A 24,926-nucleotide genomic window follows, 5' to 3' on the forward strand; every position below is an offset into this window, starting at 1 on the left:
TGTGATGAACCTGTAGACCAAGTTCAGAAGAACTGACATCTTGATGTTGAGACATCCTCTCATGAACATGAAATACCTGTTTATTTCTTTGTTAAATATTCTTTGATTGCTTTAAAAGTTTTCTAACTTTTTCATACAAATCCTGTATGTATTTTATTAGATTAATACCTACACCGTTTTTAAATTTGGTGCTAAAAAATAATATACCATTTTTATTTTCAAATTCTAACAGTTCAAGCTGATATAGAGAAAACCAAGTAACTTTTTTACTATGTCACCTCAAACCTAAAACTTTGCTAAAATTGCTTGTTAATTCCTAGGGGGATTGGTCAAATTTCAGGGGATTTTCTATATAGACAATAATTTAATCTATGAACAAAGAGTTTTACATATTCCTTCCCAATCTGTATGCCTTTCATTCATTTTTCTTGTTTTATTGTATTAGCTAGAACTTCCAGTACAATGTTGAATAGGAGTGGTGGAAGGAGACATCCTTGCCTCATTTCTGATCTTAGAGGAAAAGTATCCAGTTTCCAACTATTAAGCATAACACTAGCTCAAGGGTTTTGTAGATGTTCTTTTAACATAAGGAAGGTCCCTTCTATTCCTAAATTTTTGAGAATTTTTAACATAAATGAGTGTTGAATTTTGTCAAATACCTTTTCTACAGCTTTTGGAAGATCATGTGATTTTCCTTCTTTTGTCTGTTGATGTGATGGATTACACTGACTTTCAAATGTCAAACCAGCCTGAATTCATAGAATGAGTATTTCCTCTGCTTCTATTTACTTGGACAGATTTAGAAAATTGGTATTATTTCTTTCTTACATGTTTAGTAGAATTTAAGGGGTGAAATCATCGAACCCTTGTTCTTTCTGTTTTGGAAAGTTATTGATTATTGATTCAATTACTTCAATGTATTCAAATTATCAAATTTTTCTTATGTGAGTTTTGGAAGGCTGCATCTATCAAGGTCCATTTCATCTTGGTTACCAAATTTTTAGGACTGGTGTTTTTAATACTATTCCTTGATTATCCTTTTAATGTCCATAAATACCACTGGCTAAGTATTACTATGTGGATAATAATGTTTCATGCTTTGTCTCTGAGCCTAAAACTGTAGAAACAATGCTGACCCTTGATAAAGGAGAGGTAAGCAACAGCTTCTTAGAGTACTGGGAATGGAGCCTCATTCATTTAGTTTTTTACTTTTCATTTATAAAATGTATAAGGAGACTGAACTAAACCAGGGATGTAGGGCAGAGTCATCATGGATGCTGCCTCTGATGGGGTAGCTATCTGTAAGTACAGTATTGAGGGCAACTCAGAGGCTGAGTGTTGGGGAAAGGGGTTTTACAGAGTAGCGATGATTTCTATGAGAGTGGTATGATGAAGACACACAAGTGGCATATTGGTTGAGCCTGGGCAAAGCCGCTTTATCTTTTATAATTCTATTTAAAGAATCATTCTTATTTACAATGCTTAATAGCAACTGAAAAAAACAAACAAAGGTGATGTGAAAAAAATTTACCCAAAACATTGCTGAGTAAAGCCAATTAAATACTTCTTGGAAAATGTTATAGATTAAATGTGTTAATGGATGAGTCAAAGGGGGTTAAGCATTCTGAAGAATTTCACATTGCTTTGAAGATCAGTATTTCTATGATTTAATTGGCTGCATGTAAAATAAAAAAGGCATTTGTTATTTGCAAATCTTTGGCCCATGAGAGTTTTACTTTCACGGGGTGCCAAAATTTACTGGTATGATTTTCGCCAATCTGATAAAAGAAAAAAAAAACCTCTAAAACATACCCAAATGCAGATGGAACAATGGATTTATTTGGCAGAGATAGTTTTAAAAAATAAGTGCATAGAGTAAAGGAAAAAGCGATGCATGAGGATAAAAATTTAACAAAAATGACTCAACCTGTGTGGCTGTGACAGTTATGCAAAATACAAACCATCAGTGATAGGCAAAAATATTCCATCTCATGCTTTTACAGTCACTGAAATTACCTGTACAAGGTAGAGAATTGCAAAATGACTCAGGACACAGGTCTTCAACTTATTTCATTGCTATGTGTCTGAAACACACTCCTTTTCAAAGTCTTCATTTCCAGAATAATGTTCAGCTTGGCATGAAAGAAAAGCAGCAGTTTGGGGAAATATTTTCACCACTCATCCTTAAGTGAAGAAGTAAAGCTGCTTCTTTTGTGTTTTTGTTTTAGTGTTGGTTAGTTTTCATTTTTTTAATGTTTGTGTTTTAGTTCCAGACCACCAATCAGGGATTTTACATTCTGGGATATTTAAGTAGGGCAGAAGACAGATAAAGTGATTCTCAGAAAAGGTTGGTACTAAAATACCCTGGAAGCTCTTTTAACAATACCATGAGTCAGGTTCCACATCCACACATTCTAAGTCAACTGAACTGGTGTGGGCTGAAATATTAGTATTTCTTACAGGGTACTCTACTAGGTTGCAAATCAGTGCCATCCAACAAAGCTACCACAATTTTGAAAAGTGACTCACCAAGGTTGATGGAGCCATTAATAAAAATGGGAATTCAATGCTTATTGTTGCTTCTATTATTTTAATTATCCCCATCACAGCTTTGGTGAAGTTATTTTACTTTTGGTTAGCCTGTGCTTATAAAAGGAATATTCAGACGATCACACACAATTCCTGAACTAGAAAAAAGGAAATTTAGGCAAAAATCAATCTTGTCTCCCACCTCCACTCTGTTAATACCTGACTTCAACCACCCCCCTCCACCTCTTCTCAGGCCCATTACTATGTGTTCTTTAATAACTTCAACTTGGAGATGAACTCATTACATATGCTACTGCCATAGAGAATGCAGAGCTTCACACAAAGACAGTTTGGGAAAATTTAAAGTGGGATCAATAGTTATTTGTTCCTGCAATTTCCCCAAAGAATAACAGCATAAATACCAATAAAAATTAGTTGTTATACTTGGTAAACTCCTTCAACATTTATATCTATGATGCCAATATAGGAAGTCAGTCTATTTAATCACCCAGAACAAAGAGCTATATTATCCAACGGTACTGATCAGAATTATTTGTTACTCAGAAATCATACATCTTGTTAGACATTAGTAAACATTATTAAACACATGTTATAGCCATTGTGTGTGGATTGGTAATGTCTGCTTCTTAAGTTGACAAGACAAAATTACCCCATATACTTTAATATGGTGTTGAACTTTGATGCCTGTGTCAGTTCATTATTTACCTAGAATGCCGACGTACTTGGGGGGGAAAAAAATTCATGGCCTTACCAACAAGACGTCTTAGGGAAACACCTTCAACAATAACCAGATGCAAACTTTTCCCGGTGGAGCATTTTGGTCAGAAAAGAATCCACTATCTGCTGATTACACTTCTAAGGATCTGGATTTATATTTAATCAATAGCAGGTTCCCCCCAAAAGAAAATAGTCTAAAAGTGCTTATTAACCAATTTTAATCTAAAGCCCAGTGATATCCACAGATTTTGAATGATAAGCAATCCTTCATTTTTCTGTATATTTTAAGTTTATCCTTTTAAAAATTCAAGCCATCAGAAACTAGGTGTTTACTCATTTTACCTAAATTAGGAGTGGCATTACTGTGAATGAAAAGTATATTTGTACCTTATCCATGGGGTCTCATAAATGGGTCAGGTCCTTAAGAGGCTAGAATACATATTCTGGGGGACAGGGAAGGAGAGGAGGGAAGAGAGGGATGGTTCTAAAAGAAAGATCCTCTTGAAATGGATTATTTCATTTGTGAAGAACAGTGCTCAACACCTCCTTTATAAAGACAAATATGCAAAATTCCTTATGAAGTTAAGCTTTAGCTAATCCAAGAAAGCACTACTTTTAGCTCATGAAGTTTCATAAAAATGTTTGCATATCAGTTTGACAATCAAAGTCTAACATCTATATATAGGATTAATGTTTATGTACACCTCAATAATAAATTCTACTTTGTGTTTACCTTATATATGATATATTACTTTTATATTTATTTATCACATGGCACATCAAATCTTTGGGATATAAGAAAGTAAACCTTGTCCAGGCTCGGTGACTCAGCCTGTAATCCCAGCACTTTGGGAGGCCAAGGCGAGTGGATTGCCTGAGCCCGTGGGTTTGAGACCCACCTGGGCAATTTGGTGAGACCTCGTCTCTACAATAAATCAAAAATTAGCCGGGCGTGGTAGCATGCACCTGTAGTTCCGGCTACTTGGAAGGTTGAGGCGGAAGGGTTGCTGGAGCCCAGTAGGTCGAGGCTGCGGTGGCCGAGAGCATACCACTGCACTCCAGTCTGGGTGACAGAGTGAGACTCCAACTCAAAAAAAAAGAAAAAGAAAGTAAACCTTTCTCTATGAACTCAGAGATATTATACTCAGTCATCCTGATTGCAAATGTATACAATGCAAAGATATAACACAGCTCCCAAAGTTAAACTATAATGTGTATGCAACTCAAGATATGAACTTATTTGCAAACCATGCAGAGTAAATAATTAGATATGAACTTTCACGCTTTTTTAAAATACTTGAGCTACATTTGTAAAGGGCATTTAAAAGTAAAGATTTTGGATAGAGAAGTTAAATGTCATATAATTACCCAGCATGTTTTAACAGAATAAAAAATTTCCCTGTCTTTCTATTGTCAAATAAATATGGAATTCCTTGTGTAGGGGCTTATCATCAAATCAAATGCTTTATACACAGCATGAAAATTCAATCTCAATTGTCAAAGATCAAGCTGCTACTTCTGATAACAAACATGATGAGATATCATCTTGTTCAATATATGCTTTCAACTTGACATGTAGGCTAATAAAAAATATGAAGTTGTTGTATTTATTTTGTTTCTTGCACAACAGAAGGCTCCCAAAAGAGATGATCAAAATACCTAGTAATATTGCACAAAAATACAGTCACCTCTTTATCTGGGGACAGATTAACTGGTTTGTAGACTAACTGAAGTAAAATAATAACAGCATGCATTTTATTCATAAAAGAATTTAAAATTACTATCCACCAGTGATTGTATCTCAATGAGAGAATATCTACTTATTTTCAACTATAAGATACACATGAGACAGTACATTGTGTCTTATCACAGCATTTCACTTACTCAACAGCTATTTATTATTAACTATATATAAAGCACTGTATAGGCTACTCCACCTCATTAAACAGACCTAGGCTCCTGCCAACAGCTCTCCTTAGAGGAGGGCATGAGGAAGAGCGTGCAGCCAACCCGTGAGTCAGTCACACTTCTGATAGGCAAAACCTACAGAGGAGCACACTTTTGCACTAGGGAACAAACCCCAGGAGATTTGCAGGGGTGGACTTAGCTTCTTCCCTATCTTACTCCTCATGTTGTGTTTCTTCCTTTCAGGAAAAACCTGAACCTGGCGGTCTTTCTTGCCAATTTCTCTTTCAGCCTCCAAGTTCATAGCCACCATGCCCTGACAACTTCCCAGATGCTCTTGAATTTGTACACTTCCCTCCATCCCCTCTCCGTTCCTACCTCAAACCTCGTTGCCAATACCTTAGCTTGGAACTCCATAATCTCAAAGCACAGTAATAGTTGCTTAGTGGACACTCAAATATTTGCTAAATAATTGAATAGGGCAGCTTCAATCGTATGCCCTTTAAAATATGAGGTAAACAAGAGGAGGAAAACAGCAAAAATAAAAAAACCCTGATCTCTTTCTCTTTTGAGCAACGACTTCAAACATGTCGCAATGGACAGTAGCAATATTGTCCATTAGTTGGATGAGCTAGACACCTAGGAGTTATCTTTGATTCATTTCTCTTCTCCAGCACCTCCCATACCATCTTTCTTATCCAACTTCTCAGTTCAATTTCCTCTGTCACTCTCCTGGGTCATGCACTACCTGTGAGACAATCACCAAATATCTCCCCTCTGTAACCATCTAACCCAGCACTGTCCAAGAGAATTTTCTTCAATGATAGAAATATGCCATGTCTTAGTGGCCAACAGTATTTGCAATGAGACTTGAAATGTGGCAAGTGTGAGACTACGGAACTACACTTTTAAATTTTACATAAATTTCAATTAATTTAAATTTAGATAGTCAAATATGATTAATAGCAATAGTACTGGACAGTTCCATTTAACCATCATCCACACTGCTGACAGAAATGCCTTCCTACAAAACATCTGATCACATTACTTGTCTTACAGAACTAACATATCTCCATAAAATCTTCACCCACCGGCATGAGATTCAAAGCTCTTCCTGGTCTTGACCAACTGACCATCTCAATCTTAGTTCTATTATCCCATTCCTTTCCCAGCTAGTCTCCAAAGGCATTGGGCCACTCAGTGGCTCACATGTGCCACGCTATAACCCTTTAATGTTAGCTGCTGACTCATGCTAAGAATGTCTTTTCCTCCCACAGAATATCTGCCAGTCCTTCAAGATCCAGCTCAAATTCCCATTTCTCTCTGAGTAATTAACTGCCCTCTTGTTGCTTAGCGAGCCTCTCTGTCATAACTCTGCTGCCATAACACTTTGTACATGGTTTCATTAAAGCACTAAATCATAATTAACGGTACATGTGGAAAATATGAGTCTCAAGTAAACCAGGTAAATAGTCATCATATACATGAAAAAGATCATCAAGCAAAGCTCAGGATTTCACCCTAACTAAGAATGTAATAGATGTGCCAGGTATTCAAGATGGGTTCTAGGAACTGCATTGTCAACTAGGGATCTTAACCAAATATAGAAGCCTAAGAAAACAGAGATAAAAATAAAAGGATGGAGATGGGACAAGGGAGAAGCTCACAAGACATTGATACCAATGAGAAGCACAGGTCAGGGAAATTGTATAAGAAATTCATGAAATTCCCCAAGGATAACAAACCCATTGCTAAAGCTGGACCTGTTTCTCACCTTCTCTACTTAACTGGCAATAGTAGTGCTCAAATTCCTAATCAGGGAGTGTGGTTGTTAAGAGGTCAAGACCATAACAAATTCTTGTGATATGTGGCTGAGAAGAATGTATTATAAGCACATCAATAAAGCACTATTACTATGGCCCACTCCTCAAAAAAGAACTCTGTCATATAAAACATTAAATATATTTCCTCCTGAGGAAGACCCAGGAGGAAAAAAACTCCCCAAACCTTCTCCATTTTCATATCCTCTAAAATTATATTTAAATAGAAACATTTCAAAATTAGTGACATCTGAGGTATGTTTATTCCTAAAATAATCATTTTTCCTTTATATAAACGTCATTTTTCTTTCCTTTTAGTCAGTTTATAAAAACAATGCAGAGAGATATTTAAATAGTCAAAGGTAAAAATTTCAATGGCAATCCTAAGCAATACTCAATATATATAGCATCATATGAAGGTATCTAAACTGAATAAATATTAAGTTAATAATATCTTGAAGTTCCATTTCATTGGTTTGAGAAAGCATAGGTTCATGATGTGATTTTGTTATTAAACAAAATCCTTTAACTGGATTTTCAGATCAGAGAAAATTAATATTTGGATTTAGTTCAGAGGTTGAGTAAATTAGCTCAGTTCACTCTGGGTTTGAGTTCATGGTTCAGTTCAAGTTCTTGATAATGAGCACATCAAAATAAAAATATTTAAATAATGTAATCAGGGCTGACATTTAAGAGTAAGTGTTCAGGCAAATATGTGTTTTAAAAAACAAACTCACTTTACAGAGGGAGCTAAGGCTAAACCCAAAGGTCTGTGCATTCCGGGAGCCAGCGTTCATGTAGTTCCCCATCAGCAACACGAGCTCCAGCAACTTGCTAAAGCTCCGGCTCTTCTTTATCTCCTCGCAGGCAGTGCTGACAGCCATGATGTCAGGTTTGATGTTGTTCACCTGCTCTTCAAACTGAAGCTTAAAGAGAATAGCACTGAGCCGTGGCCGTAGTCTCTTCACATTGCTCATCTGATTGAAAAGAAAACAGCAGATTTCCTTTAAAATGCATGGTACACTTTAGTACTGTACGACTGCAAGTAATCTGGGATGATTTATTGGTATGACAGTACCAAAGAAGCAATATGTCTCCTAAAACTGATAGCAGGAAGAGAGAAAAGCCCTGCTCATTTCTGTAAAGGATTCAGAGTCATCCCTCAAAACCAAAATTAACAACTTAGAGGCCCCATGGAAAGAAGGCTTTTTTTAAATGATAAGGCTTAAGTAAGAAACATCTTTAAAAACTAAATTTTAAAAAGGTAGGATACATCAGAAATAAATTACAAAGCATTTATATCATTAAATAATTTTTGTTCAATACTGTAATATACTGGGTCATGTTTAAAACATATTCAGAAAGGTCTAAGAGGGTTTGTTTTCTTCAAATAGCAATTCCTGTCCTCAGAAGCCTGCTGACTAACAGTATGTGTTAGAGAGAGGAAGAGAAAATAGGTCCCAATTTGTACTAAATTGACTTTCTTCAGAAACACAAGAAAGTAGAATGACTCCTGACACACACTAAATTAGCAGAACCAGAGTTAGGAAACATGGAAGTTGCAGGGGACGGGTGGCGTAGAGCCACGAATCCATCACATGCCAGGAATCCCTGTGTGGTACTCTGGGATTTTGTTAGGAATGTGGGTCTGAAGAAGTAAAAAAGAACAAAAGATCAAGTTCTTGCCTTTATGTTTACTCCTTGTGTTATGTCAACACTTGTGAGAGGAATCATCTCTTACCTGTAGGTTAAAGGCATACTGCATTTAAGCTAGATATGAATTCCTTGAGCAATGCAGTAAGAATTTTAGACTTCAAACACACCAAAGAGACAGTAATGGTAATGTTGAAGTTTCACAACTACTGTACATCTCAAAAGCAGTTTAAGGCAGGATCAGGAAAAAACAATGACAGAACACGACAGAGTTAAAAGAAGGACTAGTTCTCTCAGTCACATACCCTAAAGGAAAGGTTTAAACCACACCAAATGAAACCAAATGCTGCCAAATGAAATAGAAATCATGATTATTCAGAAAACAGAAACCTAGTGTCACAGTAATGATTACTACTTAAAATACTCTTATCCAAATGCTTATTAAATTCCAACATGGTCATGCAGACACTGCTTTAATGATTTAATATAACTCAGCTTACACATCTAACAAAAACTGAGTTATAAATAAGAAACTCTTGGTAGACATCTCTGAGAATATTTTCAGGTGGATCAAGTCCTTACAGTGACTGAAAAGCTCCATTATCACATAATATAAATATCTAATTTATCAACAGCATTCTCCCTGGCCACTTGACATGGTAAATGTCTATGTGTATACAACCAAGATTCTAAGAGTTCAACTAATGTAGTGAAGTAGTCTGATTGTTCTACAAAGCACTTTAAGGAATGTCTTCAAATTTTCTGTCTAGGGAAAATATTTTTTTCCTATAAGAAATTATAAAGATTATAAGCTTACCAATTGCATTTTAAAAATTACTAAGGATTTTATAGAGTAAGTTTAAGCAATACAAAATCGTAGAAAGAAAAACACTAGAATATTCTTACTGGGCAAAAATCATCTCTTTTTAGACATTGTATCTCTGTCACACAAACTAGGGTTAAGCAGCAATTATTTCTCATAAAGACATTTGATTTGCCTTAAAATATATTGTATTTCCCCCAAACGGATTCATTTCCCTGAATTTTTCATCCTTAAACATTGCAAATGACAGACAGCCATATTACATTGGTAACATGAATAATGCTCTGTTACTCTAATATATCCTTTAGAATGGTGAGATGTAAAGGGCACTCAAATGTAGTACATGCAGCGACGGCTACATCCACAGGTGGGTAATGAGCTCACAATGCCTTGTGTCCAGCAGGTGCAAATGACAGGCAGCCATATTACATTGATAACATGAATAATGCTCTGTTACCCTCATATGTCCTTTAGAACAGCGAGATGTACATAAGAACACTCAGATGTAGTACCCGCAGTGACGGCTACATTCACAGTGGGTAGTGGGCTCACAATGCCTAGTGTTCAGTAGGTGCCTCATTTAAGGCTATGAAGTGGAGTATTTGGCACTTTGCTAGAAACATGAGAAGGAATTCTCCAGTACCTCATACAAAACATTAATATTATAAAACACATTAATTTTTAACATGTTAATGTTCTACTTTTATGCACTAACAGGAAAAAAGAGTGCTTAAGTGCTTACATTATACCACCCCAAAATATGTTAAAGCTTTCCTGCTGACAAGCTAACCATATGTAGCCAGCATAAAGTAATTAATTTTCCTAGAAAAATATAACCTAGATTTGTATGAATAATGAGTCTATCTGGCACAAGGGACAAGTACCTTGAAAATATAGAGTAAGTCTATGATGTAATGCATAACAAAATGCTACACGTTCATGAAAAACCCTGACAAAGCAAAGTCAGGAAAGGTAACACAAAAGCAAAACTTTGAATGACACTTTTAAAATAAATTAGATGTCCTTTTATATTCTTTCTTCCAATTTAGATAAATTAGTATTTTGACTATTATTAAATGAAAGTATTTTAATACACAAAATTATTGAGATGGAATGAAACTTGAAAGGTCACCTGGAGACTCTTCCTGTCTTTAGTTCACTATTTCACCACACAATAAACGGCCAGATGGTTGCTCTTATGTAAGAAAAACATCTCATTTAATGTTCCAAGATCTCAATCATGGGATCTGTGATAATAATAGGAGGGTTCTTTTTTCTCATTATTTAAATCAAAATTTCTTTCTTCAGATGGAAACACATACATATATATCTTCTGAACTATGATGCCTCATCTTTACCACTTCCCATATTCTGTCAACACTGGGAATGTGCGTCCTGTTCTCCTGCTAAGGAAACTAGAATTCTGATGTGACTGCCAACGGCTACACTGGAGAGAGCCTGGTGCTCAAATGATATTCTGAATGGCAACAGAAAGTCATTTAAAAAAAAAGAAAAGAAAAGAAAAAGAAGAAGAAAAGAAGGGTTACAATAAAAGCAAGCTGTAAGTTAGTTAATAATTAGAATGTCAGAAGAAATTTGAAATGCATTTTTACAGAGATACCCTCTAAATTTATTATTATATAGTCTTCGCAATATAAACACATGACACAAAAACCCATGACAATAGTGAGTTATAATCTGGAGATCAATGTAAAGAAGTAAAAATGCTTTCATTTCACTCCTCATTTTTTAAAGGCAAGGAGCAGTACTCCTGCAACCTCCTCCACCTCACCACCCACAGAGGTCACATGCTAGACAGATGAAGATACCTTAAAGCAATGATGTGAAAATCAAACAGGAAGCAATATCCAGAACTCTAAGAGGACTTTTATTGCAAAATTGTGTTTGTTGGCAACATATGCATTGTTGGAGCAGAGACAAAGTAAAATGAAAAGACCTTTAGGAAACCAGTAACTAACAAGTACTGACTGGGTCTCACTCAGGGCTGTGAACAGCACAGAAGCTACAGTTCCTTTCCTTGTGGCCCTCACCATCTAATCTTTCCATCTGCCTTAAAGGGTAAAAAGTAGAAGAGGTCCCCAGGAAGGTGTAATCTCCTACAATCTCATTATCGTTGTATTTGTCACATAATTTTAATTTTATCGATTATTCTATGGGGGGAACAGAAATGAATTGACAGTTTTTATACCAACTACCAACTATGCTTAATAACATACCTAGTTTTCTTTAGTTTCTTTCATAAGTAAACGGCTGTCACACATCAACTTACTCCAAACTTGAGATATTTTCCCCATCCTACTATGCAAACTTATATAGACTCACCTCAAAAAAATTTTAGTACTGTTCCTTATCTTTTTTATTCTTCCCAACGTCATTGCAAAACTAACCATTCATTTAACTTTCCTTCTAAGAGTATAGTAACCTACTGATTGAGAAGTTATGGGCATCAGTTTTAATTGACTTAATACTTTAAAGGCTTTTAGTTCATATACTTTGTAAATGTCTAATTAAAAGAAATAATGAAACATTTCAGGAAGGTTAAATGACTTATTCAAGTCTCATGGCTAGTAGGACCTAGGCCTAGAGCTAACTTGCTGCTAATCAATCAAGTGTCCTTACCACTCAGATCATCACAATGTGGAAATTATTAACAATTTAAAAACCATCTGAAATTCAAACTTCCTCTACCAACATTAATTTCATCATAGTGGCTATTAGGTGACACACTACTGTAGAAAATGATCCCGCTATGAGCTCTGCCAACTGCGTATTGTCTTGGTATTTCTTTTGTTTCTCCTGAGTATACACAGTTATCTCCTATTGGTTGAACTTTTAAAACTTTTCCAAATCAACTTTCACAATCCCTCCACACTGCACTCTCTACTCACACTGTCCTGTTAGCTGAATCTTCAGTTCTCTATGGGAAAGCTATGAGAAAACAAGTAAATGAGAAAAAAATATAAATGCATCTTTATGAAAGTGAAATTTGAGAAAGTATTTTGATCTGATACTTACACAGAATTAAGACACTTAGAAAAAAATTTTGAACCTGGTTTTTCTAAAGACATAAAAAGTAATCTATCTTTTTTTTTTTTTGAGTTGGAGTCTCACTCTGTCGCCCAGACTGGAGTGCAGTGGCCGATCCCGGCCACCACAGCCTCGACCTGCTGGGCTCCGGCGATCCTTCCGCCTCAGCCTTCCAAGTAGCTGGAACTACAGGCGCACGCTACCACACCCGGCTCACTTTTGATTTATTGTAGAGGTGAGGTCTCGCCAAGTTGCCCAGGCGGGTCTCGAACCCGCAGGCTCGGGCAGTAATCTATCTTTCACTATTAGCAGGCCAATATGTTCATGATCTCCAAAATTTTCAGAAAAATACAAAAGTTCACTTCACTTGGAGAAAAGTTTAAAAAAAATAGCTACTCAAGTGCCTTATGCCTGGGTAGTACTCAGAATATCAAAAATGTTTTTAAAATAAATGTGCTCTTATGATATTAAAGCTGCTATGCTAAAATTATTTAAGAAAACTATACAACAGCAAAGGACATATGGTATAATTTTTATATTTCACAGAAGCAAGATAATGCCAAGACTTATGCAAAAAATATCCAAAGGAATGTATGTATATATTCCTCCATCTAGTCAAGAAATAGACAATGAGTTATAGATATCAGATATTGCTTTACCTTTGTTTATAAATCCTTATCAGTTCTGAACCACTAAGGATTTCACAGGCGGTCTAAGTGAGTTCTGTAGATACTCAGGATCTGCAAGTGGTAAAGCTATGAATCACAAAACTAGAGAGTAAAGAGACTTCCTACTTAATTTGGCAGTCTTAGCAAACAGTCTTAACACATAAGTTTCATATCTGTTGAATTAAAAAGCTGGCATAAAATGCGGAACAGTATTAGCATCTTAAATTCACTCATGCCCGCTTCCAGACAATCCCCCCCACCATAGGAAAGCAATGTTTTGATTTCTATCGCTATTGCCTCATTTTGTGTGTTCCTGAAATTTATATTGATGAAACTATAAAGTTTATGTGTCTGGTTTCTTTCACTCAAAAAACCTTTCACTCAAAAACAAAAATACACATGTTGTGTGATTCAGTTGTTCCTTTTTATTAATGAGTGGTATTTCATTGTACAAATGTATCAAAATTTGTTTATCCACTTTCCTATTGATCGACCAGTTTTGTTTTATTTTTCCAGTTTGGAGCTATGTAGTGAATTGGGTTGACTAGAAATCTATGGTTTTAAGTCCTAATCTCTATCTGTAAATGTGACCATATTTAGAAACAGTATTTGCAGATGTAATTAGGAATCTCAAGATGAGATCATCCTGGATTTACAGTGGACTCTAAATCCAATGGCTTGAGTTCTTAATAAAAGAAAGGAGACAGAGAGAGAGAGGAAGACAGAGAGCGATGTAAAGACGTAGGCAGAGACTGGAGTGATGAATCTACAAGCCAGGTAACACCAAGGACTGTGAGTGAATAGGTACAAGAAACTAGAACAGAGACATGGACCAGATTCTCCCTCAGAGCTATCAGAAGAAACAAACCCTACCAACACCTTGATTTATGACTTTTGGTCCCCAGAAATGTGAAGAATAAATCTCGTTGTTATAAGACATCGAGGTTCTGGACATTTGTTAGGACAGCCCCAGGAAACGAATACAGACTATTATATTCTTGTATGAGCTTCTCATTTCTTTCTATTAAATATCTAAAAGATATGATATTAATGGATCTTTAAACCAAGAAAATGCCAAACTATCTCTGTAAAGTTGTTTGTTTCATTTTACGTGTCCTTCAACAATGTATGTTTCATTCTAGGAGGTTTATATGTTTATCTTTTCATGTTCAGGTGTAAACTCCATCCATCAAATTATTCAGTATGGTGTGATACAACATTGAGACTTTAGTCCATAGATATTCAGGTTTCAAACCATCATTTGATACAAATAAATTCCTTTCCCCACTCAATAAACTTAAAGTCTTTTTGTAAAAGTCAAATAATGGTATCGTTGGGGTCTATTTCTAGAAAAAGTTTGTTTCTATATCCTTAAATCAAAACTTTTCTGTCTTACTATTAAATTAGTAGTCTATGTCTTCCAAGTTTGACTTCTAAAAAAAATTGGTATAATTCGTCTATTGTATGTCCTTTGCATGCCATATTTATTTTAGCAACTACTTATCCATTTCTGTAATAATGCCTGCTGGGATTTTGACTGAAAATGTGTGACTCTAAAAATTATTTGAAGGACAAATGAAATATTATCAATATTGAGTTTTCCAATCTATGAGCATGGTATATGTCACCATTTCTTTATAATTTCTTTAATTTCTCTCAGCAGAATCTTACAGTTTTCAGTGCAGAAGACTTCCACATGTTTATTGAAATATATTCATAAGTGTTTTTAGTATTTTGATGCTGTTGTAAATATTATTTTCATTACATTTTCCAATATTTTGTTGTCTGTGGACAGTACATTTTGGTTTTTGTAGAAAAAAATACAACTGTTTTTGGTATACTAACTGCATTCTATGACCTTGCTAAATTCACTGGTTACCTCTAACAAAGTTTATTGTGGGTTTCTTAGGAATTCACATCGACAATCACGCCAGCTAAAAGGGGGGGGAGAGGGGGAGACGGAGGGACTAACAGTATAGTTCCTCATTTCCACTGTTTAGGCTTTTTATTTCTTTTTCTTTTCTTATTACACAAGTTAGAACATATATTATAATGCTGGAAAAGGTAATGAAATAGACATCCCTGCCTGAATCTGAATCATAAAAGAAAAAGCTCTTAAATATTTCACTTTTGAGTATGAGCACAGCGCCAGGTTTTCCAAAGATGCTTTAACAGGTTGAGGAAGTTTCATTCTATTTCTACTTTATTGAGAGTTTTTATTATAGAAATGCTGTTTCTGGCAGATGTTTCTTATTTTTTATCTATTTAGATGATTATATTTTTTCTCATAATTACCTGGGTTGTTTTTTTTGTTTGTTTGTTTTTCTAATAAGGCTGAGTTTCGAATGTCTAACCATTTCATTCCTGGGATCAATCCCATCTAGTCATGATATACCTTCCGTTTTGTGCCCAGCAATATTTGATACAGAACTATTTTTTGACAATTTTGCATCAATATTCATGTAAGAATTTCTAATTTTCCTGCAATGGATTCCCTTATTTGATTCCTGATATTGGTACCTTGAGAATTTGGTTTTCTTTTTCCAGTGTTTTCATTTTCATTTAGTTCAAAATAATTTCTTCTTTGACCCACGAGTAATTTAAAACTATGTTATACAATTTTTAAATAGTGGGAGATTTTGTTATTATTATTGTCTAACTTAATTAGGTTGCGGACAGAAAACATACCTTAAGATATTAATCTACTGAAAATTATTAAGACCAATCCTATATTCCCATATGGTCCACCTTGGTGAATATTTCATATGCATTTGAAAACAACATGTATTCTGCAGTTGTTACAGACAGTGTTCTATAAATATCCAAGCTAGCTGGCTGATAGAACTGTCTTGATTTTCTAAGTATGTACTGACTTTTCTTGGGTCGACTTTATCTAGAGTTTACTCAAAGAAGAAATTAAAGCCCTCAGGAATGGGATTAGCACCTCATAAGAGAGGCCCCAGAGACCTGCCTTGCCCTTCCATCATGTGACTACATAGATAGAAGGTTTTGCCCATGAACAAGGAAGCAAGCCCTCACCAGACACAAAATCTTCCAGCTCCTTGATCTAGGAGTTCCCAGTTTCCAGCATGGTAAGAATTAAGTTTCTGTTGTTTATAAGCCACCCCATTTATAGCATTTTGTTATAGCAGCCCCAACAGACTAAGACATCCTCTTTTAGTCCTTTCCTGCTTTGTGTTAAGCAAACAATTTTTGGTGTTTTATTTCCTCTACTAGGTTTTAAAATATATTTCTTATCTGGTTGGTATAGGACTAACGATATGCCTCTTGAGTCACCATTCAGTCAAAATTATACATTTTCATATTCCTCATTTTCTACCTTACCCTTCCAACATTTTACACCTGCTTCATTTCAAATGCATGATAACTTTACAACACAATTCCATTTGTTTTACACCATCATGTGCATTAACTTATATCTATTATCTCAGTGTACATTATAAACCCCATTCCAAAGTGTCATCTTTTTAATTATCACTTTTCTTTTAAAAAAATCAAAAGAAGAAAGAAAATGTTTACTTATTATTTCAGGTACTCTCCATTTCTTTTTGCAAATCTAAAATCCCATCTGGTATATCTCCCCTTTGGCCTGCAAGACAACCTATAGCACTTATTTAGGGCAAGTCTGAAGGCCACAAAATCTCTTACCTTTTATAATACTAAATATGTTTTTATTTTACTCTACTTTTTGGAAATGTATACAGTAAATAGAGAAATTTGAGTTTATAGAACCCAGCATTTTAAACACACCTTTCTGTTGGCTTCTGTGGTCCATTAGTTCTGTCATGTGAGCAAAGTCTTCTATTTTTGTTTTCCTATATGTAATGTGTCCTTTATTTTTTCCCTCCTCAAGTTACTGTATAAATTTCTCTTTGGCTTTCAGCAGTTTGATCAGGCCGTACCATGATGTCTTTCTCTTTATATCTATCCTAGTTGGGCTCTACTAAGCTTCTTAAACCAAAAGTTCACGTTTTCCACTAAATTTGAGATTTTTTTTTTTTTTTGGCCATTATTTCTTCAAATATTTTGTCAGCCACAATCTCACTCTCTTCTCCTTTTGGCATTTCAATTACCGGTATGTATTTCTAGACTGAATAATATTTGCCCAGTAGTACCTAGGATTCTGTTCATTTATTATTCAATCTATTTAGCTACATAAGATAAATAATCTCTGTAAATCTGCCTTCAAATTCACTGACTCTTCTCCTACCTCTAATATACTATTAAACTCTCACACTAATTATTTTTTTAAACTTATTTACTGTTCTTTTCAGTTTGAGAATTTCCAACTGGCAAATCTTTACAGTTTTCATTTCCCTGCAAAGGATCCTTATTAAGATAATGTTTTTCTTTAATTCTTTGAAAATCATTTCCTTTAGTTCTTTTAACATACTTACAATATCGATATTATATCTTTGCAAGTAAAATCCACAATCTGGGATATTCTGGATTAACTTCTTTTTTCCCCTAAACAATACATCCCATTTCATTATTCTTTTATTTTAAGTTACTACTGAACACTGTATGTATAAAACATAACCACTCTGAATTCTAATCCTTTGAAGATTATTCATTCTTAATTTAGCAGGTAAACCAATCACTGGGTGATCACCTTAAGACAACTTAAAACAGGCTCCAATTTATGCTTTGTTAATACAGCTTTGTGGAAATTAAGTCACACTAACTTAGTGGAACTCAATTTCCAAACTGTCTTCCCTGAGGAGTTTGTCAAAACTTGAGGTAGACTCTGTTAGGGTTGGTCTAGGGGAGGTTCTTATGAAGGATTGGCCTTCCTTCCAACATACCTTTCTGTTGGCTTCTGTGGTCCATTATTTCTGTCATGTGAGCAAAGTCTTCTATTTTTGTTTTCCTATATGTAATATGTCCTTTATTTTTTCCCCCCTCAAGTTACTTGCATAAATTTCTCTTTGGCTTTCAGCAGTTTGATCAGGCTGTACCATGATGTCTTTCTCTTTATATCTATCCTAGTTGGGCTCTACTAAGCCTTTTCTTAGTTGAAATGAAATATTAAGAAGAGCTGGGCTTGGTGGCTCAGCCTGTAATCCTGTGCCTTTGGGAGGCTGAGGCGAGTGGGTTGCCTGAGCTTGCGGGTTCGAGACCCGCCTGGACAGCGAGACCTCATCTCTACAATAAATCAAAAATTAGCCGGGCATGGTAGTGCGCGCCTGTAGTTCCAGCTACTTGGAAGGCTGAGGTGGAAGGATGGCCGGAGCCCAGTAGGTCGAGGCTGCGGTGGCCGGGAGCAGCCACTGCAATCCAGTCTGGGCAACAGAGTGAGAATCCAACCGCCCCCCCCACAGAAAAAAAGAATCGTAGAAAACACAGCAGACACTCTTATGGTAATTGGAACTGGCAACCAATTCTTATTCAGAACCCTAAAGGCCAATACCTTAAGAAATAAGATAGCCAGGCTCGGTGGCTCAGCTGTAATCCCACGCCTTTGGGAGGCTGAGGTGAGTGGATTGCCTGAGCCCGCGGGTTCGAGACCCGCCTGGGCAGCGAGACCTCATTTCTACAATAAATCAAAAAATCAGCCAGGCGCGGTAGCGCATGCCTGTAATTCCAGCTACTTGGAAGGCTGAGGCGGAAGGATCGCTGGAGCCCAGCAGGTCGAGGCTGCAGTGGCCGGGAGCGGCCACTGCACTCCAGTCTGGGTGACTGAGTGAGACTCCAACTCAAAAAAAAAAAGAAAGAAAGAAAGAAAGAAATATTAAGACCCCTCTATTCTAGAGAGCCATGAGACTGGACCAGTGCTATCTCTGCTGCACTCTCTTCCTGCAGCTGTTATTTCGAAAGTCCTGCTCACTGTATGAACAGTGCAGCCTCCGGCAGGACTCAAAAGAGATCCTCATGTGGACTACTGGAGTCCCTTTGTACACAAGTCCTTCCTCATTAGTGCCCTGCCCTGCAGATACCAGCAGTTCCACTGCCATAAATTCTGATCTCTGCCTCTTCTGCTCAGAGACAATCACACCCTCTGCTAGAACTCACCTCTCTGCTATCAATGAAAAATTCTCTGCTGTCAATGAAAAACTGTCACAGGTCACTGGGTATTCAAGAGGTTCAGAATTTCTGCTCTGTTAAGGATTGCAGTTTTTCTCTACTGGTTGTCCACCATCTGAAAATAGTTAACCTGAATATTTTGCCCACTTTTGTCATTGTTGGCAGCTTACATAGGCAAGGGAATTTAAAAACAAAACAAAACAAAAAATGGAATTATGTTTTGGAGGGTGGCCCCTGGTAGTACAGGCTTACCCTGCTAGGTAAGTGTTCTAGGAACCCATGGGCATCAGAGTACCAGCTAGAGTTGTGAGAGCCTGTGTTCGGCTTCAATGAATTACTTTTTTGGAGATTCTTTAAACACAGTTGCCCATTTCATGAGGGGTGATTTACGAGCACACCTGTCCACGCTGCGCTAAGTGTTCAGCAGTTTTTGACCAAAAGCCTCATGACTCTCATGCCTCACTCTTCCTATTTCCCCATCTCATTTCCAGTGACTTTTTTTGGTTCCCCTAGATGAAAAAAGCCAAAGAAACTTTTTGCAGATGTGGAAGAGGTGAAACAAAAAATGGCAGAGGCACTAATAGGCATCAAAATGGATGAGTTCAAAAACTATTCTGAGCAGTGAGAAAATCATCTCAATAGGAGTATTGCATGAAACAGAGTACTTTGAAGGTGACTGAAGTTTAAACATGTAAGAATAAACACAATTTTTTATAAATAAATTCCGGATTTTTTTAGTCCTCCTCTCATATCTTTTGTTAAACTTAATCACGCTCACGGCCACCCCAGCGTCAACCTGCTGGGCTCTGGCGATCCCTCCACCTCAGCCTTCCAAGTAGCCAGAACTACAGGCACGCGCTACCTTGCCCGGGTAATTTTTGATTTACTGTAGAGACGAGGTCTTGCCAAGTTGCCAGGGCAGGTCTCAAACCCGTGGGCTCAGGCAATACCCTCGCTTTGCCCTCCCAAAGTGCTAGGATTACAGGCTGAGCTACCGAGCCCAGCCAAACTTATTCCTAAGTCTTTTAAGTTTTTTAATGTCACTATAAATGAAACTCTTATAACTTTTTCTTATAACTTCAATTTTTAAAATATAAAAAAAACCCTACCCTTTACCCAGAATAATCAAATGTTTACATTTTGCCCCATTAACTTTACCGTGTTCTCTATCTTCATTTACATACTACACAAATGTGTAGATATACATACAAACATAAATATGTATATATGTTTATGGTGTTATCCATAAGTTTTTCCAATATTAAGCTACTATTTTTTCCCTGTAGAACTGATAAGTAGTTTATGAGGAGATGCTTTGAGACTATGTAAATAGAATGTACTATTTTCATCTATTTTCAAATTTGTGTCAGTGAGGATAGCACACTGAATATTCATTCAGAATGAGAAAAATATTCATTACAGAATCTACTCAACTTTATTAAAACTGAACTTTAAAGACCCTTTCAGAAACAATGGTCCATTCAAGAGCATGACATGAAAATACTAATGAGCCAGCATTATCTCTACAATAATTATACCTTAAGCCACAACTGCTACAAAATTGCCTAATTCTCCAGTAATTTAGTACCATAAGTTTAGTCTCTCCTTTTCTATTATGCTTCCAAAGCAGTCTTACAAGAGTGTATACAAACCAACATAATAAAATTTCAAGAGTAGAGATGTTTCCCAGGTACTAGATGATAGTCAAGTCTAAAAAGTAACCTAGAACAATGTTGCTTGCAAAGTGATGAATCTTAGGAGATCTTTTTGTTTATAACTACAAAATGCTTTGGGCTCTCTTTCAAATGAATGACGCATAACTAGTAATTAGTATGTGACTATCATGATTTTTTTTTGTTTTTTCAAATGAAAGAAATTAAGCAGAATATGCCATAAAAATTCAATACTACATAAATGGTCAGACTGGAAAGCATCATGTTTCCATACCAAAAAAAAAAGAAACACAAATCATCATAAAAACAAACAACACACACGTCTATTATAGACTCAAATGCCCCCACTTTTTGGTAGGGAATCACGTGGGCAACAGAGATTTAAGATTTAAAATCCCAAAGTAAAAAAAGTAGAAACTAAAAAAATTTCCAAAAACTCATTTTGAATTAGCAACCTACTTAAACATTCTAAGCAATTTGTAACTACTATTAACTCAAAATTAATCTCCAAATATTAAAAATGAATTGCTCCGGTATTAAAACATATAGAAACCATTGCTAAAAGCAATTTCAAGTATAGTAGGCAACTACAGCAAACAGAAATACAAAAGTGACTGCACCATAAGAAATGAAGTATGGTCTTAGTGTCAAAAAACCATGGTTCATAGCTGAGCTGTAATAGTTACTTGCTGAGTAAACATACTAATGAGTTGCCTCATAAATGTAATGGTAATGTCTATTTCTATAGTTATGTGAGAACGAGACATAATTTTACTTGTTCATTTATATATCAAATATTTATTGAACACATATGACAAACTATTTTAGGCTTGGAGATTAATACTGAAAATTAAAACAAAACCAACAACCTGGTCCACATGGAGTGTCCTATAAGTTGGCGATCAGAGAAAGGGAGAGAAAGAGATAGAAAGAAAAAGAACAAAGAGACCAAATCATTTTAGACAGAGATAAATGCTATGAATAAAAAAAAATACAGGGTAATGTAGACAGAGAATGATGAGGGCAGCATCATTTTAACAGAACTTCAAAGAGGAAGTAAGACTGGGCCACAGAAGAGAAATAGCAAGAATAAGGGCAAATCTGAAGTGAGAACAAGAAAATAAATATGGCTAAAACAGTGGATAAGGAAGAGATTGCTAAAAGTTGGAACTGAAAAATTAGAGACGACTTTATCTTTGAAATTATCACGAAATCAAAAACCATCAGAAGGACCAAGAGGAAACTGAAAAAATTCACTGGCACTAGAAGAAATGCTAAAGGTGATCCTCCAGGAAGAAGGAAAATGATTCCAGGTGGAAGTCTAGATTGGCACAAAGAAGTGAAGAACACCAGAAATGGGATACAGAAGGCTTTTTTTTTTTTTTAAATAAAGAGACTTAAAATGTCTTAAAAAATTTCAAACTCTAAAGCAACCACTTATATAGGAAAACAAAGAATAAGAGCTAATAAGTCAACAAAAAGATAAAACAAAGTCATTAAAATTAGTCAATCCAAAAGAAGGTAGAAAAAGAGTACCAAAAGTTAAATAAGATAAATAGAAAACATAGGAAGATGATAGATTTTTAAATTCTGTCATATTATTAACCACATTAAATAAAATACTCTAAGCACTCCAATTAAAAAGTAGAAATGGTCAGATTGGACAAAAAAGCAAGACTCAAGTAATATGCTGCCTACAACAACAGTAGGTTAAAAGGAAAAGGATGGAAAAGATATGCTACACTATTAATAATCAAAATAAAGCTGGAGTGGCAGTATAGAAATACCACAAGGTGTACCTCAGAAAACTTACAACAGTTTAAGTTTGGAAGTGATGTAATGTCATTTCATTTTATAATCAGTGTACTAGCTGCTATGTGAAAATAGGTAGTACTCTCAAAACGTGAAGCACAGGTCCTGAAATACAGCAAGTAAACAACAAATGATAAATACAAGAATACTTATGGTATGATAAACTGGTGAGCATATCTATCCTTAAGACTATGTCTTTTCTCAACAACATTATTCTAAGATTAATAAGCACACTTTATTCTACTTTAAATTTGACTTTCCATTGCTATTTCATTAGCATTTGTGAAACAAAAATACTATAAGCATGGCAATCCCTGCTGAACTTTTAGAATTTTACTTAACAAAAGAGGGATTATGAGAAATCATTAAAATACCATAAACGTGATACTTACATTCAAGAGTCACTTTGGCTAAATCCTCTGAACTTGCAAGTGGTTAATTAATTACATGTTCAAGATTGATCAGTGAAGCAGGTAAAGGTCAGTTCGTTACAGAGCAAGAGGGAAAGAGAGAGTGGAGGTAGGACCCAAATAAAACGTAACAGTTGGACCTCTGGATGTCATTCTAGCCAGCTGCTCTTTTATGTCTATCATCAAAAGCCAACATTACTAGTAGACTTTCAGGTTTCTGGTGGTACTTCAGGGAGGTAAGGTCACGGGTAGAGGAGATACAGGTAGTGAAACAAGAAAAGTCCTTTATGGTGCAGATTAGTTTATTCAAAAATAATGAATAAGAGGGCCTTTTCCCGTAATATTTACTAACCAGCTCATATTCCAAACTATAACTCTGCCCCAAATACTCCCAAATGACTCATTCCTTGCCTTTTCTTTCATCTATGCCATTTTACAAATTATTTCTTTTCTCTGATGCCAGAATATTAATGACAAAGGATTTCTGTATTTATTCCAAACATAAACCCAGTAAGAATGACACCTTGCTGTGTTTCTTCGTACTGACTGTTTGCAGTTTTTATGCTCTGTTTATACATTAAGACAAATAAAATTCATTTCGGAACTTCAAAAAATAAAGTGGGGGTCTTTCAAACATTCAAATGGTGTTTGGCTTATGCTTTAAGTCATTGATTTGGTGGGTGAATTTTGGGAGCATTCAGATCAAATCACTGTGATATATTTTTTAGGCTTTTCCTCTGCTATTGTCTTTGCCTGAGTATGCCAGAGGTCTGTAATCCACAATTTAAGCAGAAAGGGAAAACTGTGTGGATACTGACTAAGGTGTGGAAGACACAGGAAGGCTGCTGAAGCTCAGACAAAAGATGGGACCCAGGCAATGAACACAAATAAATAGCCGGCTAGGTGGCTCATCCTGTAATTCCGCGCCTTTGGGAGGCTGAGGTGAGTGGATTGCCTGAGCCCGCGGGTTCGAGACCTCATCTCTACAATAAATACAAAAAAATTAGCTGGGCGTGGTAGCACGCGCCTGTAATTCCAGCTACTCGGAAGGCTGAGGTAGAAGGATCACCGGAGCCCAGCAGGTCGAGGCTGCGGTGACCAGGAGTGGCCACTGCACTCCAGTCTGGGCGACAGAGTGAGACTCCAACTCAAAAAAACAAAAAACAAAAAAAAAAACCAGCAGTCAAAATCATGGATAATTCCAAAGGAAGTTATAAGAATTCAATAAGTAAGGAGCTAAGATCACAGCAGACATTGCCCCACCGAGGAAAAAACAGAAAGACAAAGAAGGCACCCCAAAGCACAGAAAGTAATAGAATGAGAATTGAATAGCAGACAGATCACTGAGCAATAAAGTAAGGAATTATCATAAAGTTAACTGAACTAGTTTTCTCTTAATTACATTAAAATATAGAATACTTGTAAAAATTCTGGATCAGAACATAGGAAAAACATGGATATATAGTGTCAAGAAAATCCATAATATAGAGCTGGTAGACTCTTCAACGCTTTCAGGACTTACTAGCATTCCATTGTCTAAATGATTTAGGCACTCTCCTGTGTCTAGTGGTTCTAAGGGGAGTTGCTTGCAAAGGAAACACTGATAAAATAGGACGGAAAGACTACTTGTCCACAACATAAAACTTCAGTCAATGCCACATAGCTTGCTGCAGGAAGAAAGAGGCACATAATGTGACAACAATGAACAAAAAATGGACAGAATAAGAACTGACCTATCACAATTTCAGCATAAAACCTTAAACTAAATTCATACGACTAGATATTACTACTTAATGCAAAAA

At 35.9% G+C, this 24,926-nt stretch overlaps 1 protein-coding gene across 5 annotated transcripts in view; it reads right to left on the reverse strand.

The window, feature by feature from the left end:
- Positions 1-24,926, reverse strand: part of DIAPH3 (diaphanous related formin 3) — a 398,317-nt gene that overhangs the window by 80,199 nt on the left and 293,192 nt on the right. For all 5 annotated transcript variants that reach the window (XM_008059267.1, XM_008059270.1, XM_008059269.1 and 2 more), the window contains one exon: positions 7,730-7,969. In XM_008059267.1, the coding sequence (XP_008057458.1) occupies positions 7,730-7,969 (240 nt within the window). The remainder of the gene's footprint in view (positions 1-7,729; positions 7,970-24,926) is intronic.

This window comes from Carlito syrichta, unplaced genomic scaffold (assembly GCF_000164805.1).
Source record: "Carlito syrichta isolate Samal-C Ts95f unplaced genomic scaffold, Tarsius_syrichta-2.0.1 Scaffold303985, whole genome shotgun sequence".
NCBI lineage: Eukaryota > Metazoa > Chordata > Mammalia > Primates > Tarsiidae > Carlito > Carlito syrichta.